General features: G+C 28.3%; 1 protein-coding gene across 1 annotated transcript; it reads left to right on the forward strand.

Moving 5' to 3' along the window:
• The first annotated feature begins 1,175 nt into the window (after positions 1–1,175).
• On the forward strand, positions 1,176–2,419 carry LOC119688467. The gene is made up of 4 exons (XM_038103144.1): positions 1,176–1,238; positions 1,630–1,768; positions 1,834–2,103; positions 2,166–2,419. The coding sequence occupies exons 1-4, from the start codon at positions 1,176–1,178 to the stop codon at positions 2,417–2,419; spliced, it is 726 nt and encodes a 241-aa protein (XP_037959072.1).
• Positions 2,420–15,968: the final 13,549 nt, after the last annotated feature.

The following is a 15,968-nucleotide window of genomic DNA, read 5'->3' on the forward strand; positions in this document are numbered from 1 at the left end:
TTTTTTTTTATGAAACTTACATTGTAAGGAGGAAAAACCCACAATTAAAATTCAGACAACTTAGTTTTAATACTAAGTCATCACAACTGTGCAAAACTTTCAAGTCTGTTATAAACATTTGTGTTATATGAAGAGGCAATTTATACGACTATAGCTTTAATAAGCTTTTTATCAATAAGCTGTCAAAAAATAGCATTGAGAAAAGTAGTACATTGAAAAAATAGATCTTTATAAAGACTTGAGAGTTTCAGAAGTTAAAAAATATATTAGATATAAAGCATTGAAACTCTTAAAAAAAACATATATCTCTATTCAATAATGAGGCTACTAAAATCGTCATTCATGCAAAATATTTATACGTGAAATCTAATCCGTTTTGGTTATAAGTTGTGGTATCTTTGTTCGGCAACTGATTGATTATAGTTGCGTTCCATACGCCGGATCGAAAATTGGTCTGGGAGCCGATGTTGTATTGTGATTAGTAGGAAACGTTAAGTCTTCAAATCAGCATAAAGTCTACTTCTATCATTTTTTCACATCGTTCCACCTAATCTATCTTCTGTCTAAAGAAGGAATATCTGCAAGAGGAATCGTCAGAGCAAATAGAATAGGCGGTGCAGAACTAAAAATCGAAAGACAATTGGCATAGGTCAAATAGTATTTTAAATTTAATAGCACAAACAAAGTTCTTAGTTATCGCTGGCAAGATAATCTCAAAGTCAAAGTCACAACTTATTTCAATTAGATTGTCCGACTGTTGCAGCTAAGAAAATGGCAGATTTATTAATTACTTCCAACCAAAGCTGATAAAAAAACTACAACAAAAGAATGGGAGAAGTTGGTCTACATGATAATGCTGCTAAAAATGACTATATTGATATCATATTGTGACCTTCCCTCAATGTGAGTTTCCAAGGAAAAGCAACTTAAAAATATTTCCCGAATCAGATGTCACCATTTCATTATACACATAGTAGGCAATCAAAGACGATGTAAGCTTTGGCGTAAACCACCTCCATAAATATTTATGTGAATGGGTCACATTCCACTGTGCACTCATTGTTTTGAAAATTTCACAATAAAATTGAATAAGGGAATAATTATTTTTTTTTATATGCTGATATGCAGATATGGGTTAAATACAAAATTTTTGTAATCTCAAAAAATAAAAAACTATGGTAAAATGGGATCACAGGTCATTTAAAAACGCTTTCGATATCCAGGACATCGAAAAGAAAGTATAATGTACTGTACCCTGAGGTTAAACTAATGTTAGCTGTTCCGAAAAAGCTGGATTTTATTGATTTCAAAAATGATTTAAAAAGCCATAATTTATTAAGCCATCTATTTATTTTTTTACAAAAATTTTTTGTTTAAACACAAATGTCAGTTAAAATTATTTTAAATTTAGATATCGAGAAAAAATTGTTAGGCTCGTAAGCGTGAATCTAATAGAGCAGCTTATCAAATATTACAGTAAAACTTGTAACAACAATAAATTATTTTCCGGAAAATATAATGAATCCCGGGAAAAATCATAAGCGCTGTGCTGACTCAGATGGCTATACGTACGTCCCTAAGAAGAAAAGAAAACTATCTCCAAATTGTAAGTTGGCTTAATTTTATTAGATATCAACATCATTAAAGATAGCTTCCTTAGTTGAAAAGGAAAGTATTCGTATTTCGGCTCCTCAGCGAGAACCTGAGAGATATGCGTCGTCAAATGATCTTCATCATTTATTAAATGGGGGAAGAGTTGCACCAAAATGTAAGTGGAACTCAATTTATCACTAAAATCATGTTGTACAGATATCACAATATTATTCTTCACAGATAACACACTGCTTCCGGTTGGTTATGCACAAACACAAATAATAAGTTCTTATGATGCAAATGCAGATCACTCTTCCCGCGAATCTCATTCAACATCATATGAGAGAAAACTTCCTGCTGCTCTGAACGAAGTTCTCATTGCTTATAAAATTCATGAAATAATTAATAATTTGTCGAAATTTAAAAAAAGTGCTTCAAGTGTTAACCATAGCTATAACTCGAAGGTTGTTGCTTCACCCCACAGCCTTCATAGTCAAAGTAATCCAGAAGGTAAGTTGATATATTAATCTAATCATTTATGCTTTAAGATAATGAATATATTACTAATTTAGTGTATGAGTGGAATTTTCATAAAGTAGTTGCTCCGCAAATTGGCGTGAATGAAGACCTCGCAGAGAAAAAATTATTTGAAGTTATACTGGATTTAATAAAGCTTAAATTGCGTTCTGGAGTCACCGATTTGGAGGCAGATGGTGTGAAACATATACTTCATCATATTGTTGATGAGTATGCAAATGCAAATGAATCAGATGGCACCATTGACGATGATAAACCCGGATGCTCTCGATGGTTCCATCCTAAATAGTTTGTGTTTGTGTAAAAATATTTTGTTATCACTTGAACATTAGAGAGATATCAATCTATATCAGTATTAAAAAGAAATATTTGGGATTCACCTCCGATCTAGTTTCTTACAAAGTTCAAGTGACATTTATTTATACATAAATTCATAAAATACTAGTATTCATTTTCGAATATTAATCTTTTATTATGAATCACCAAATTATTTGTATTTGATAGGTTAAGCATTAAGTAATTGAGCTTATGCTTCACCTTTGACATTCAACTAACTTTGATGATGACATTTTCGCTTTTAACGCTTTTAATTCCTGTTGAAAACTACTGAATAAATATGTATGAATGAGTAACAAAAGTTACCATAAATACAATTCTTATAAATGAAATTCAATTTTTAATATTTGCATGAAGACTCCATATAATAGTAATAATAGATTTATATTTAATAATGCAACTTTTATTCAAATACCTGATATTATTAGAGAGACTTTCTGTGAATTCAAAATCGTGGTTTAAGCGTTTTCAAAAACGCTTTGCAAATCTCAGTAGCTCTAAAATTCTTCATCAAGGATTCACTTAAATTCCAGCAAAACATTCATTGCGTGTTTTGTCTGATTTAATTCACTGGTAAACTCACTGGAGGAATGAAGTAGAATTGTTTCACAATTTCATGACATCGAAAAGTTAATGACTTCAAGAAGTTGGGATCGTAACTGCAATTAGTGAAATTAAAGGATGACTGCATGTTATATGATAAATATTTTTATTTTTCGCTTTTAAAAATAAATTAATTTCATTTATAAATTAAACATATTTTAAGTAAATAAAATAGTACTTGTTCCTGATATTTTTTAAATTGGATGCCAATGTTAATGAATTTATTCGGACAAGTGATATTAAAAAAATAAAAATGTTTTTGTTTCAAAAATGATTTTTAGTAAACTACTAACGTTCGAGTCATTGAAGATAGTGAGATCAGCTTATCACAACAAATCAGTTACAGGTATATAGTCTTTTTACTATCCGATATCTAATTTATTCAGTTGTGAAGAATCAGAAAGATAGATCTGTAAAATTTAAATAGTACAGCGAAGCAAATATAGTTTGAATGAGATAGTTTGAATGAGATAATAACTAGAATGGAAGCAGTACTTAACAAATCATAATATTTTCGTTATGATGTAACCACCTTATCTCCAGATACAGCATTCTGAGAATTTTTTTCTATTCCTCAAACTTGAAAATATACCCAAAGAATAATATACTCAACAAAATATGAGATCAAGTACATATCTATGGGAGGTTTCACTTTGGAAAAAAAAAATATATAGTAAAAGTTTATATGCGAGAAAATCAAGAAATCTTATGACTTTTGGATTACAGCTTATCTACCTATCTTTGCACTATAGTAACGAATTGCAACATTTAAATTTCTTTAATTTGATCTCTTTTTAATTAAAAGCTCATCTAGAGAAATGAGAATATTTTATGGTATAAAGATTAAACTGAAAACTTGAACTATGTAAAATTGTGAAATATATGCTTGGTTTTTGTAGTGTCTTAATTAAAGAATTCATTTCGAAATAACGAAAATATACTGCGCTAAATACTAAGGATGAAATCCGCAAGTAGATTGGACAAGTAGCTGGAGACGTAAACTGTGTTACGAGCAATCTATCATAATTTCCACAGCTCCAACGAAAATACTGTGTGCGAAATAGTGATAAGGCAAGTAACAGGACTGACGATCCTGATACAATCTGAAGGAGAACGATTGGTGGATAAGTGAAAGGAGCTATCCTATGGGAAATATAGAACAGAAGTTGTAGTGAAACGTTGATAAAACCTTAATGAAAATGAATTCAAATTCTTAATTGTTAAATTTGACGTTATCTTATTAAGCAATAAAATTTTTTGTATTTCAGTACCGTCACTCTTATAAATCTAACACAAAACGTTCACTTACCTATTATACAATCAGATATAACCAAATTTTTTATCCATCAATTTTTTTAGTTTGAGACTATTCGTAATATAAACAGCTCCAATGTCCACTAAGTTGATAATTGTCATATACATTATAGTTAATGTTGAATGGAAAAATATGCTAGTAAGCAGGTTATTGTGGGCGACTTTTTGAACTCAATCGCCTACGAATCGCCTACTTAATAGTACTATTTTTCGTATTTTTTATAACACAAATAATTTTTCGTCAAAATAAATAATAGTTTCATGCACAAATCACAGAATGAAAAATCCTTTAACTTCATTTCGTTGTCTGGAATTAATTTATATAAAGTAGTTAACAAGAGGCAATTTTTAAATTAAGTAAATTGCCTACTTCTTTACTACTTAATGCAAACAAATTCGCATCATATACCACCACAAGTTTTGATTTCACTTTCAACTCACTGAATCTTCAAATCTCACTGATCCACTACTATTCACTTGTCAACTGCAACTGATGCTGAGATCTGTGAAATGCCCTTCTTATATATAGAAATTTTTTGAAACTAACATTAAATAAAAGCATATAAGGCTTGCTTCACTTATCATAAATACACACACACACACACATACTTACAAGGGTGTAAACAAATCCGTGAATCGAAAATAATCAATCGCCGGATAGGCACCGTGACCTAATGGATTTAGGTACACAGCCGTTGTTTTGCAGAATTTACGGTTTGTGTTGGACTTATCGCGCTCATCAATAGTTCTACCTGCTACTGCATGTGTGCATGGAGAACAAAGAGATACGATTATCAAAGTTATAAATTGTTTGTTTTTCAGAAAAAATTACATTTTATGATTCAAAAATTCTTAAAATTTTCTAATTTTCTTCTCAATTGAACATTTCATTAGGCAATTTTACATACCATAGTTATATTTAGTTATAAGCAAAAAAAAATTTCATTGAATAAAAAAGTTTTGCTTTTAATAAAAATACTTATTTCAAACATTTACTGAAAGAACTTAACCGAACGATGGCACTGAAAATTGTTGTAGTTTCAGAATTGGAACAATATAGCTACAACTATGTATATATATCTACCTATCCTCGTTAGCAACAAGCCATAGAAGAACTACAAAAAATAATTCACACTATAGGCCCTAAATTTTAGAACAATAGTCCGCTACATATTGGATTAAGTAAAAAGTATTCATTTGTTTTTATTTAAAATTGAAGTTATATCACGACGGACCCACACTAATGGGCTAAGTGAGCTAAATATTTTTGTAAAACAGGCTGTCATTAAAACCCAAAAAAATTTAGATTCTTTTATTTTTTTTTACCTTTTATAATCAATCAACAGAAGTAATTAGTAAATGACTATTAAACTTTTGATTTTCTGCAATATTAGTAATTTCTTCACTTTGGATGTGCCTTTCTAAAAATATCTAAACGATTTATCTTCTTCTTCTTACAGACGTGAGACGTCCTTGGCCTCGTTGAGTACCCTAGGCCAGTCAACCCGATCAGTGACTCGCTGTCGCCAGTTTGTAGGTATATTATACCTTCAAAGTCTGTAATATGAAGGTATATCTGAAGGTATACTGCTAAATTAATGTTCATGTTAACACGAGATACTGGAATTATAATATTTTTTGTTGAGATTTTGGATTTCTGTTTTTACTCAAAAGTGTCAACACTTTACCTCAAATAGTCTCTGAACAATTTTTCTACACTGATGTTAATGAAACCAGCATTCTAAGGAAATATTCTACGTATGATAAAACATATTCCTTTATAAATTTTCTTTTAATTAATTAAATAACTTTCTTTAAAAATAAATTTAAAAAATTTTATGAAATGATATTATTTGGATTGAAGTACAATGCTGAGGAGTGGTTAGTGTCACTCCTCAAATACTCAAATAAAGCACAGAACTTACAGTGAAGTAAAATCTTCAGAAATTAGGGTTTGGAACTTTAATTTTTTTCTTATTTTCAGTAAAAATAGATTTCACTTTATTCATACTCTTATAGTGATCATCAATTGTAGTATCAGTCGTTTGCAAATATAAATTCAGAATTTTGAATGAGTCTTCTACTTTATTCGTGGAAAGCTGATAAACAATTGAATTCACGGAACCCTCATCATTACTTTCCGTTTCCCTTAGAATTGGATCCAGTAATTTAGAGTTATAGTGCTCAATAATATCGTTATCTGTAAGAAAGCTAGATATACAAACTTTATTGTCACGCTTAATATAATCGTCAAGAAGAAGTAACATAAGAAAGATAAAATTAAATATTTGATTTGAGAAAGGGACTTACCCTAACAGTAAAATGCATTTACACTTAAAACAAAAATTTGACTTATATATATACTTATATAGAGAAATTTGAGTCATAGAAGATCAAGTTATGGAAGCAAAATTGTATGTAATTTGCTCTCTAAAACCTTGGTACAATGTTTTTGGTTCGAGTTATAGAGAATTTCGAGTTATAGAAGTTCGATTTATGAAAGTTTGACTGTATTTTATTTAATGTAATAATACATTATTTATTTTAATTGTATATCATGGTTTGCAGTAACTTAGGTATTAAAATTCGTTATATGATATATCTTCCCACATATATTTTCTAATAATTACAACAATTTATTTAATAAGTCGTGGTTTGTAAAGCTCTAATGAATTGCTTTTATTTTGCAATACGTATAGTCGGTACCTTTTTTAAGAATCACAGCGTGTTTGTCTTTCTCATTCATGATATTGCTAGTTTAACTATTTAACTTTATAAATAATGTATAAAAAGTGTAGATTAGATCTAAAAGGTAGTAAAAGTGACATATAAGACCATTAAAATTTATTTAGTAATGCCTCATAAGCTCTATAGAAGGATTCGATTTAATCACATTCGTTGGGTCTAGGTAAACTGAGACTCAGCTTAGTTAGAGAATAAATTATATTAGTTGTTTATTGGATCTAGGTATCTACACAAACAGATAACTAATTTGCAGTAACGGACGGTAACTAATTTGCACTAGCTCTCAATCTTGAAAGGCTGTACAGCTGATCCATATTTGCATATTTTAGGAAGACATCTTGGGTCTTTATTAAATTCAATAATGGGTTGCTATATTTATTTATCGTAGAAAATAGTCGTTTTACAATATATTATATAATTTAAACAATTAATTTAAAACTTTATATATGTTACTGTTATTCAAGTCCACATTTAATTTAACATATTCGAATGAAAATTAATTTTTATATAAAAGTGTCAATACAGACTCATAAAATTTTCGATTTGTTCAATAATATCTATTTCGAAAATATTGTCAAATAATAAATCGTTCAGTATCTATCCCTTGATTATTTTATTGAGTCATAAAATAAAAAAAGTTTCAATAAAAAAACCGATGAAAGGAAAAAAAAATAATAATTATATTTTATTATTATTATTAAAGTTTAAGTTATGTATGCGCTCCAACCTCTGGCGATATTATGGAGCGTTTCTATTTAAATCAAGCCTGCTGAAAAATCTTACTACTTCTTTGTTTTACTGCATTATCTTTACCTAAATCTCTTCATAAAAATTTGTTTCCATACAAATATTTAAAAATTTTATGTGGAAAAAGTTCCTTGAAAATGTTCTAAGTAATTATTTTATTCTATGAGACTGAATAGTTAGGAATAAAATATGGAACAGTAATTAATGCATGATATGGCAGAACAATTCAAAATTTAAAATCCAAGACAAAGAATATATTAGAATAGAAAATAAAGTGATATACATGCCAAGATAGAGTGATGGCATGGAAATGTGACCATAACCTTAAAAATTAATTTTAAGTCAGTGAAAGAGACTATAATCTAATTTGCATGCTCTTACTTCATTGTAGTCTTTACTTAGGGCTCAAAACAAAAAAAGACTGTACTTAATATGCAATTTCATGCATCTGATATTATAATTGAGGTGTGTATTTTATTACCTGCTTTAAATCTAAATTTCTAAGAACTGAAGAAATATATTCATATTTGTTCTCAAAACAATTTGTTATACATACTTAAAAATATATATGAGTTCTTTGTTAAGCTGTAGACATGAAATATTTAAATAAAACTCATGTTTTTTTATTCCTAATAGAACAACGTATTTGCCAATCATATTAAGAGCATTCAAAATGTGGAAGACGTTTTTAGTAGAAATTACAAGTATGTTCATACTTTGAAGCAATCTATAAAAATATTTTATGGTACTTTTCTGTTTTATCTCTTTATATCATTCTGTATATATAACAATAAATAGCGATTTATAACTTCGGAAGTCACATATCACATATTATTACAAAAAACTTGCCACCACACTTAAATTGGTAAAAAAACCCAATTCAATAGAATAAAAGCTATAAAAATTATTAAAAAATTAAATATTTTAAAATATATTAACATATTAATATTCTTAACAAAAAAGTGAGTTTTCATAACAATAAAATTGTCAGGAGAACTTAAACTCAATAATAAGAGAACGCCTTTTGATGTGGGAACGTTTTTATTTTATTATTTTTATCGGAGTGAGGTATTCTGAAAGAGCCTCAACAAGGAAAGTTTGTTGTTTCTAAGAAAGCGTTGGATGCAATCCAAACCGTGAAGTCTTAGTTCCGCTTATCAGTAACCCTTACTTGAACAGACGCATTAAGGATCCAAACAATGTCCTATTAAATATTGGTGCCGGATATTATATTGAAAAGGTAATTAAAGTTCACATTGGTCTTAATAGTTTCTACCAGACAGTGAGAGATAATGTTACCTTCAGCTAAGTTTATATCAATTGCTACCATTTATTCATTTATTCATTTAAATTTGCGAAAATAAGTCAGATATGTTTAATTTTGCACATTAATTTATAGATAAATGGCCAGTGAGTGCAATAGTTTTAACCTTAATTTTGTATTAACTTTTGTTAATATGACAATTTATTTAAATATTTTTACATTTTAGAACATAGATGAGTACAAGGAGTATTTGGAGAAACGCATCTCATACGTTCAGGAACAAATAGAGAAAGCGGAGAAGAATAATATGGCCTTTAACATTTATAGTACTAGAATTGAACACGACGAAAGCATAAAGCCATCGAAATGCATGTTTTGGATACTTTTTTAATTAATGAGAACTGAAAATAGTCTTCTTAGACCTTATTTTGTCACTGGAAGGAAAGCATTTCTTGTTATTTGCAGCCACAAAAAAAAAAATCCGCAGAAAGTGTTAAAGTGAACTCCATATTAGCATACAAGAAATGTGTAGAAGTTAGGGTTAACGTTAGAATAGTCGTATTTCGAACATTCTAATATTCGCATAGTATAAATATGTAAAATATATGAAATGAATTATTTAAAAATAAAAACTGTGATAATTACTTTACATATTTGAAGACATTTTACTTTGATTTTTGGGCTGGATCATATTAAACAAACATCCAATATAGTAGGACATAAATACACATAAATAAAAAGTTAGTCATACGGAGATTATTTGCAAACGCTTATTTTAAAAGACTTCAAGAAAATATACTTCTTCTTTTTTCAAATTATAACTCAATTTCGAATTAAGTGAAAACAAGGAAACACGAAACACTAAGATTTATTAAGATTATATTAAAATAAAATTCAATGTTAACACCTAATATGAAGACATATATAGATTTGAAAATTGAACCAATTGAGAATTAAAAACAAAAATTTACTACACTAACGATTTTCGGTGCCGCGATTCGTGTTCGAATTGCTTCCTTAAAAAAAAAATATTTCTAAATTCGAATTGCTTTGGTAGTGTTTCGACTTGCGTCGTTTTTTAATACAAACGTACAGGGGAGATTCCTATTATATTTCTTTTAAGTCATATTTCGTAAAAAGGGAATTATATATAACACGATTTTATGTAGAGGGTGTCAGTTTACATTTGTGTGGTGAAGTAGAAAAATATCTGCTTTATAGAGTATAAAAATAAGTCAAAGTCAAAAATATATTTTCTTGGCACAAAAGTTGGAGAAATGCTTTAAATTTGGACAACATTCGGCTGACATTGGGAGAATTCTGGGTTTAGCTCCATTTAAGAATAATGTGCTATTGTGATACCGACCAGATAAAGCAATATGGAAAAACTGTTAAAAATTTGTAGGCCAAACAAGTTACAAAAACTATAAGTCTATTAATCTATATTTAGTCTATTAATTGTATCAATTTCGATAGAAAATCAGAATCAAAGAAGAATGCCATTGAACCAAATGTTATTTCTGTCGACGTTCAATGAGTAAAAAAGCAATTCTCCAACAATTTGACAAGAAGTCAAAAAATAGAATATTTTTGTAAATTAAATATGTGGAGAAATGTGATTTGATTTACGTTGTTTCGATTTGAGTCGCATTTTATCCGTCCCAATTAACGACGCAAATCGGGGTATTAGTGTAATATTAATAGGTTATAGTCGATTAGAAAATTACAACAGAATTTAAAAATCTGTAAACTTACAGATGATTTCAATAAGCTACATGATCTCTCATTAAGGAATATCTTAAACTGTGTTAAATATTTTAGTTGTTTTAAAATTCTTTTTTTTTATAGAGTTGGCAAAGATGCACTAACGCTATAACTGAAGAATGAAGTAACTAACACTGGGATTGTTCAAAAAAAAAGTCTTCGGAAGATCTTACATCGTCCATGACTAGCCCATGCGAATTAATTAAAGCTGTACAAACTTGATCACAACATTGACAACAACGAATCAATATCTAGATATTGATATTGATTGAAAAGACTTATGAAGACGTTAATGGAAGAAAAAAGTCGATGTTGTTTTTTGACGGGAAAAAATATCGTTGAAGAAAATAAATGGACGCCTGATTACTTAGCCACAGGACACCGACACATATTTTCGGAAAGGAATATGTTGAGTTGGAGATGAAATGAAGTCATCAATATACTAAAGATTCTTTTTTCATAAAGTATACTTAATCTTTATATTACTACATTTTGCATTTTTCATGAAATGGACATAATTTTTCAGGTACAGAATATGAGTAACTAACTTTTTCATACATCTTATGTTAGGTGAATTACCATTGGCATTCGCCATCTGATTGCCAATTATTACTAAATTATAAAGATTTTGATCAGTACCAACAACAATATATATCAAAATACTGATATCAAAATATAAGTATATATCTATGTAAACTCTCGGATATTTTATAATTGAAATCCTTAGCAAGAACTGATCTTCCTTTCCTTTTATTTACAACTGCTTTTTATTTTTTTCTCCTGCTTCCATTTAGAGCTTAATTAGTGTTTAATAAACAATGACGTATACATTGGGTATTATAAAATTGAATTTTGTAAATTAAATATTATTAAAATTGTTCGAAAATTTTAAAACAAAGAAAATTACATATTGGAGATAAATAACTTTTCTATAGCAAAAACATCCTTGGTTTTTCACGTGGTTCCTTATAATATTATATGGTGTTAGCAATTAAAAAAATATAAATGATTTAAAAGTTCATTGCATATAAATTGATTGATTCCACAAAATTTATCGAAATTAAATAGATATATTATAGTTAAAATTTGTGTACTTAAAGGTTTTTATTTTCAATTATATATAATCGGATTATTAAGATGCAACGATAAGCTAGTATGCGTTCATGCATCTATTCACTACAGATACGGTGCACAGTGGTTCAAAAAGAAATTCAATCAAACAAATTATTCTATATTTTAAACTAAGAATTTTATTTTTTTATACTGAAAATACTAAAAACTAATAACACCTATATTAACTCCTCTTGAGTAGATATTGAAAATCTGCTTACTGAGAGCTAGAACCATACGCCAAGATAAAAATTGATTAAAAAGAGTCAATATGCTTTGCAATTCACTAAAACAGACATTCCCTTTAATTAACTTTTTTCATGGGACTCACATCTTTATATATATCATTAGTTATTTATGTACTAGTACCTTATATGTCCAAAACAAGTATTAGGTAAGAAAATCTTAATAGGCTTCTTAACCATGCTGTTCAGTCTGGTTTTTGAACTGATTTGGACTGGTTTAGTTTTGTTAATAAAAAAAATTGTCACATTTGAAATATAGAATACCTAAAGATGATCTCTCGCTGCTGATGAACTCTAAAAAATGTACTATTTTATAATGTTTATTTATAAGCACCCGTAATCGAACCATAAACAATGTTTTTTCTTTTATATGTGAGCGAACAAAGTCTGAACGATATTTAGTTTCAACGAGATAATACTACACATTATATTATAAGAAAAATAAACAGATTATTAAAGTAAATATTTTATGGCTATAGTATTTCTAGAAGTGGAATTGTTTACTACAATAGAATGTCCTTCCAGACAATATGATTTAATGTTGGTAGACCTTTTTTGTGGAAGTATACAAAACAATGGTCTTTAAAAACATGTTTATAACGACTCATTTTGTGAAACTTCAGCCTATTTTACCTGGTTGTGTTCTGAGTTTGCGATGAAGTAATCCTTTATTTCCTTCCTACGTTTACTAAACTTAATGATTTATGAGACCTGATACTAAGAAATATTGTTGAATTTGTTAATTGCTTTAATATATACGTGTTAACTTATGACACTCCCTCCAGAGATAACACAATAAATCTCAAAAATCACAATGTCTGTTTTAATAATAATAATACTACAAACGATTCAAGTGCGTCATTAATTTTATAATATACGGAGAGTTTTGATCTTGGCCGATAAGTCAGAATATATATTTTTGTGATCTTTAACTTGAGTTCAATTTACCTTGTTTTTGATATAATCATATCAAAGTAGTAAATAAAAATTTTTAAAGTGATTCCATAGAAATGCAAAGTTTTGGTTCATATATTTTATTACATATTAGTTATTGAATTTCATATTAAGTACTTGCTTTATTCGTGTTTGGCCAATACAAAACGAGAATGAAACCTTACCCTGAGTCTATACTGGCTAGTCTTTGAAAAGATTTTCGCACACACTCTAATTTTTCCACTGACATATATAAATGATTGTTCGCAACTAAAATTCGAAAATAATACTCGCATATATTTGCTTTCGAATATAAAACTTTGATCAAAGCCTAGGTCGAGACGTACTATAAAGTAGTAAAAGAGTTGTGCACAATATCGAAAATCTAGTTTACTGGAATCACTTAAGCCATATCCTGAATCCAGTATAGTCGAATTATTTAAGTCCCGTACTGCTGAAACACTTTGTGACAATTGTTTGGATGGTTGGGTTCAGAACTTGACCCATTGTACACGGCTAGTAAAAAAAAGTAATAAAAATAGAGATTAAATTTTAAAATGAATAATGTGCGCAATTTTGTGTGAAATATGAAATACTATACATAACATGAAATAAATAAAAAATTTTTTATAAATATGGGCATTTATGAGTTTCTACATTGTGATATGGAAGGATTATTTAAATAAATATATTTACGGATATATAAATTTGTTTGTATGCGTTTTGTTCGGATGCATGAAAATTCATTTAATTTGATAATACCGCAATGATAACAAATTGTATATTTTCATCAGGACTTTTTACAAAAACTTTTTTCCTAAATAAATATCAGCAAACTTACGTTAGTAATAAAAAAGGAACTTGTCTACACACAACTATTCTTCTATAAATACAATTATTTTTGATATAAGTAAATTTATTAAATTTATCAATTAAATGTTTTAGGATTGAATTCTGTAAATGAAGCAAACATATTTTGCCTTTGGGTTTATTTTCTTAATTAACTTTTTATTGTAATCAATTCTGTTCTTTGTTCCCTTAATTAACATATCAATTACACAACAATCTTTGGGATTATATTATTTAAGTCTTTAAACTTTACATTTTATTTTATATCAGAAAGAAAATGGGTTTTCTCAGATCTTGTTACGAGAAGTTATCTCTATTTATACCATAAGCATTGGCTTTGAACATTTCTTTCAGATTACATCTTAAAATAGGGAGTATAAAAACATGATATTTACATAAACTTATATATAACATTTTTATATATGATAAATTTTGCGCCTAGCATTCAAAGGTGTTATTTATTTCGTGGTCTTTCAATGACAGAACTCTTATACAAAGCATGTTTAGTTTAAAATTAATCATATTACAATATGGATCGTTTAGCAATCGCTGAACATACTAAAATTGTGAAAACTTACTACAAAAATTTAAATTCTACTAATTCGAATTCCCTGTATTTCGAGGAGACAAGTGTCGACAGTATCGTTTATTTAAATATAATATGCAAAAGATTGTAAAGGAATTGGAAGACACACGATTAGTACCAGATATGCTAATGCCTTGATAATGTTGGAAAAGATCCAAATTAATCCATTATATGGCACGCACAGCATTTTGAAAAATCTTACGGTATATTATGGCATGTTTTATGTTTATCAAAAGACAATTTAAATTCACTAATTGTTATCGAAAAAACAATACGGCTAGAAATGGTCAGTGAATGTTGTGACATTTGTTCTGAATATGATAGTGACGATACTAACAACCATTTTAGCACATTTCTATTCATTTGATGTTATTTGCGTTTGTATATAGTATATTTGTATATAGTATATATAGTTTATTGCGTCGATAACATATGATCGCATAGCTTGTTATAAAACTCCCAGTCTAAGCCCTCTTGTATTATGCCGACAATTTTCAAACTGATCTGACGTGTTCTTATCTTAAGGGATCCCGCTTTTTTTTAGGATACCTTGACACCATATTTAGACGCATCAAACGTTTTTTTATAATATATAAAGATAATTTTGAAATTCTTATTTAGTACTACCAACTGTTCAGTCAATAGCCTTATTATGCTTATATGTTAGACACATTACAATTTCGTTTAAAAATTCCCTTATTTTTGTCTGATGAGGCTGTTTTGTGGTTTTGTAACACCATATGAGGTTTCATTCACTCTTCTAAATAATTGCTTTTCTGCATTCCAAAAGTATGTATTGGAGTAGCAACTCTGGCAGCAAAAGATGGAGATGACAACAGGATGTGAGCCGATTATTTTAAGAGTATAGAGAAGTGAACTGAAGCATTAATGTGTAGCTGAGATTGGGTGGCAGTAATTTATGACTAAATTTTGTTTTGTTAATAAATAACTTATTTGAGTAATAACCATCACATTATAGTATCGTGTATTTATATATACATTTATATATATTTCATAAGTTATCTGTAGTTAATTTTAAGTTAGTCATAAGGTAGTAATTAGTATAAAATCAATGAAATTTATTTTTTTTTAAATTTTTTCGAACAAATTAATGTAAATTATATGACAAAAATCTGAAAGGTAATGGTGTAGTATCTGCTTACTAAAATACTCTTAGAAATATACAATTCATATACCTAGAATGTAAAAGAAACTACTTAACTGTAATTATCAATTAATGAAACTGGAAACTGACGTATAAAAATATACACAGAAATAAGTTTACATATTAAATATATATTTGATATAATTATTATATATCATATAATATTTAATAAAAAAT

Source organism: Teleopsis dalmanni, chromosome X (genome assembly GCF_002237135.1).
Source record: "Teleopsis dalmanni isolate 2A chromosome X, ASM223713v2, whole genome shotgun sequence".
In the NCBI taxonomy this organism is placed as follows: domain Eukaryota; kingdom Metazoa; phylum Arthropoda; class Insecta; order Diptera; family Diopsidae; genus Teleopsis; species Teleopsis dalmanni.

Bases quoted from the DNA above. Each gene is read 5' to 3' on its own strand.
- LOC119688467 (XM_038103144.1), top strand. From the start codon at position 1,176: ATGGTAAAATGGGATCACAGGTCATTTAAAAACGCTTTCGATATCCAG. The intron at 1,769-1,833 runs GTAAGTGGAACT...TATTCTTCACAG, and splicing joins GGGAAGAGTTGCACCAAAAT to ATAACACACTGCTTCCGGTT. The intron at 2,104-2,165 runs GTAAGTTGATAT...TTACTAATTTAG, and splicing joins TAGTCAAAGTAATCCAGAAG to TGTATGAGTGGAATTTTCAT.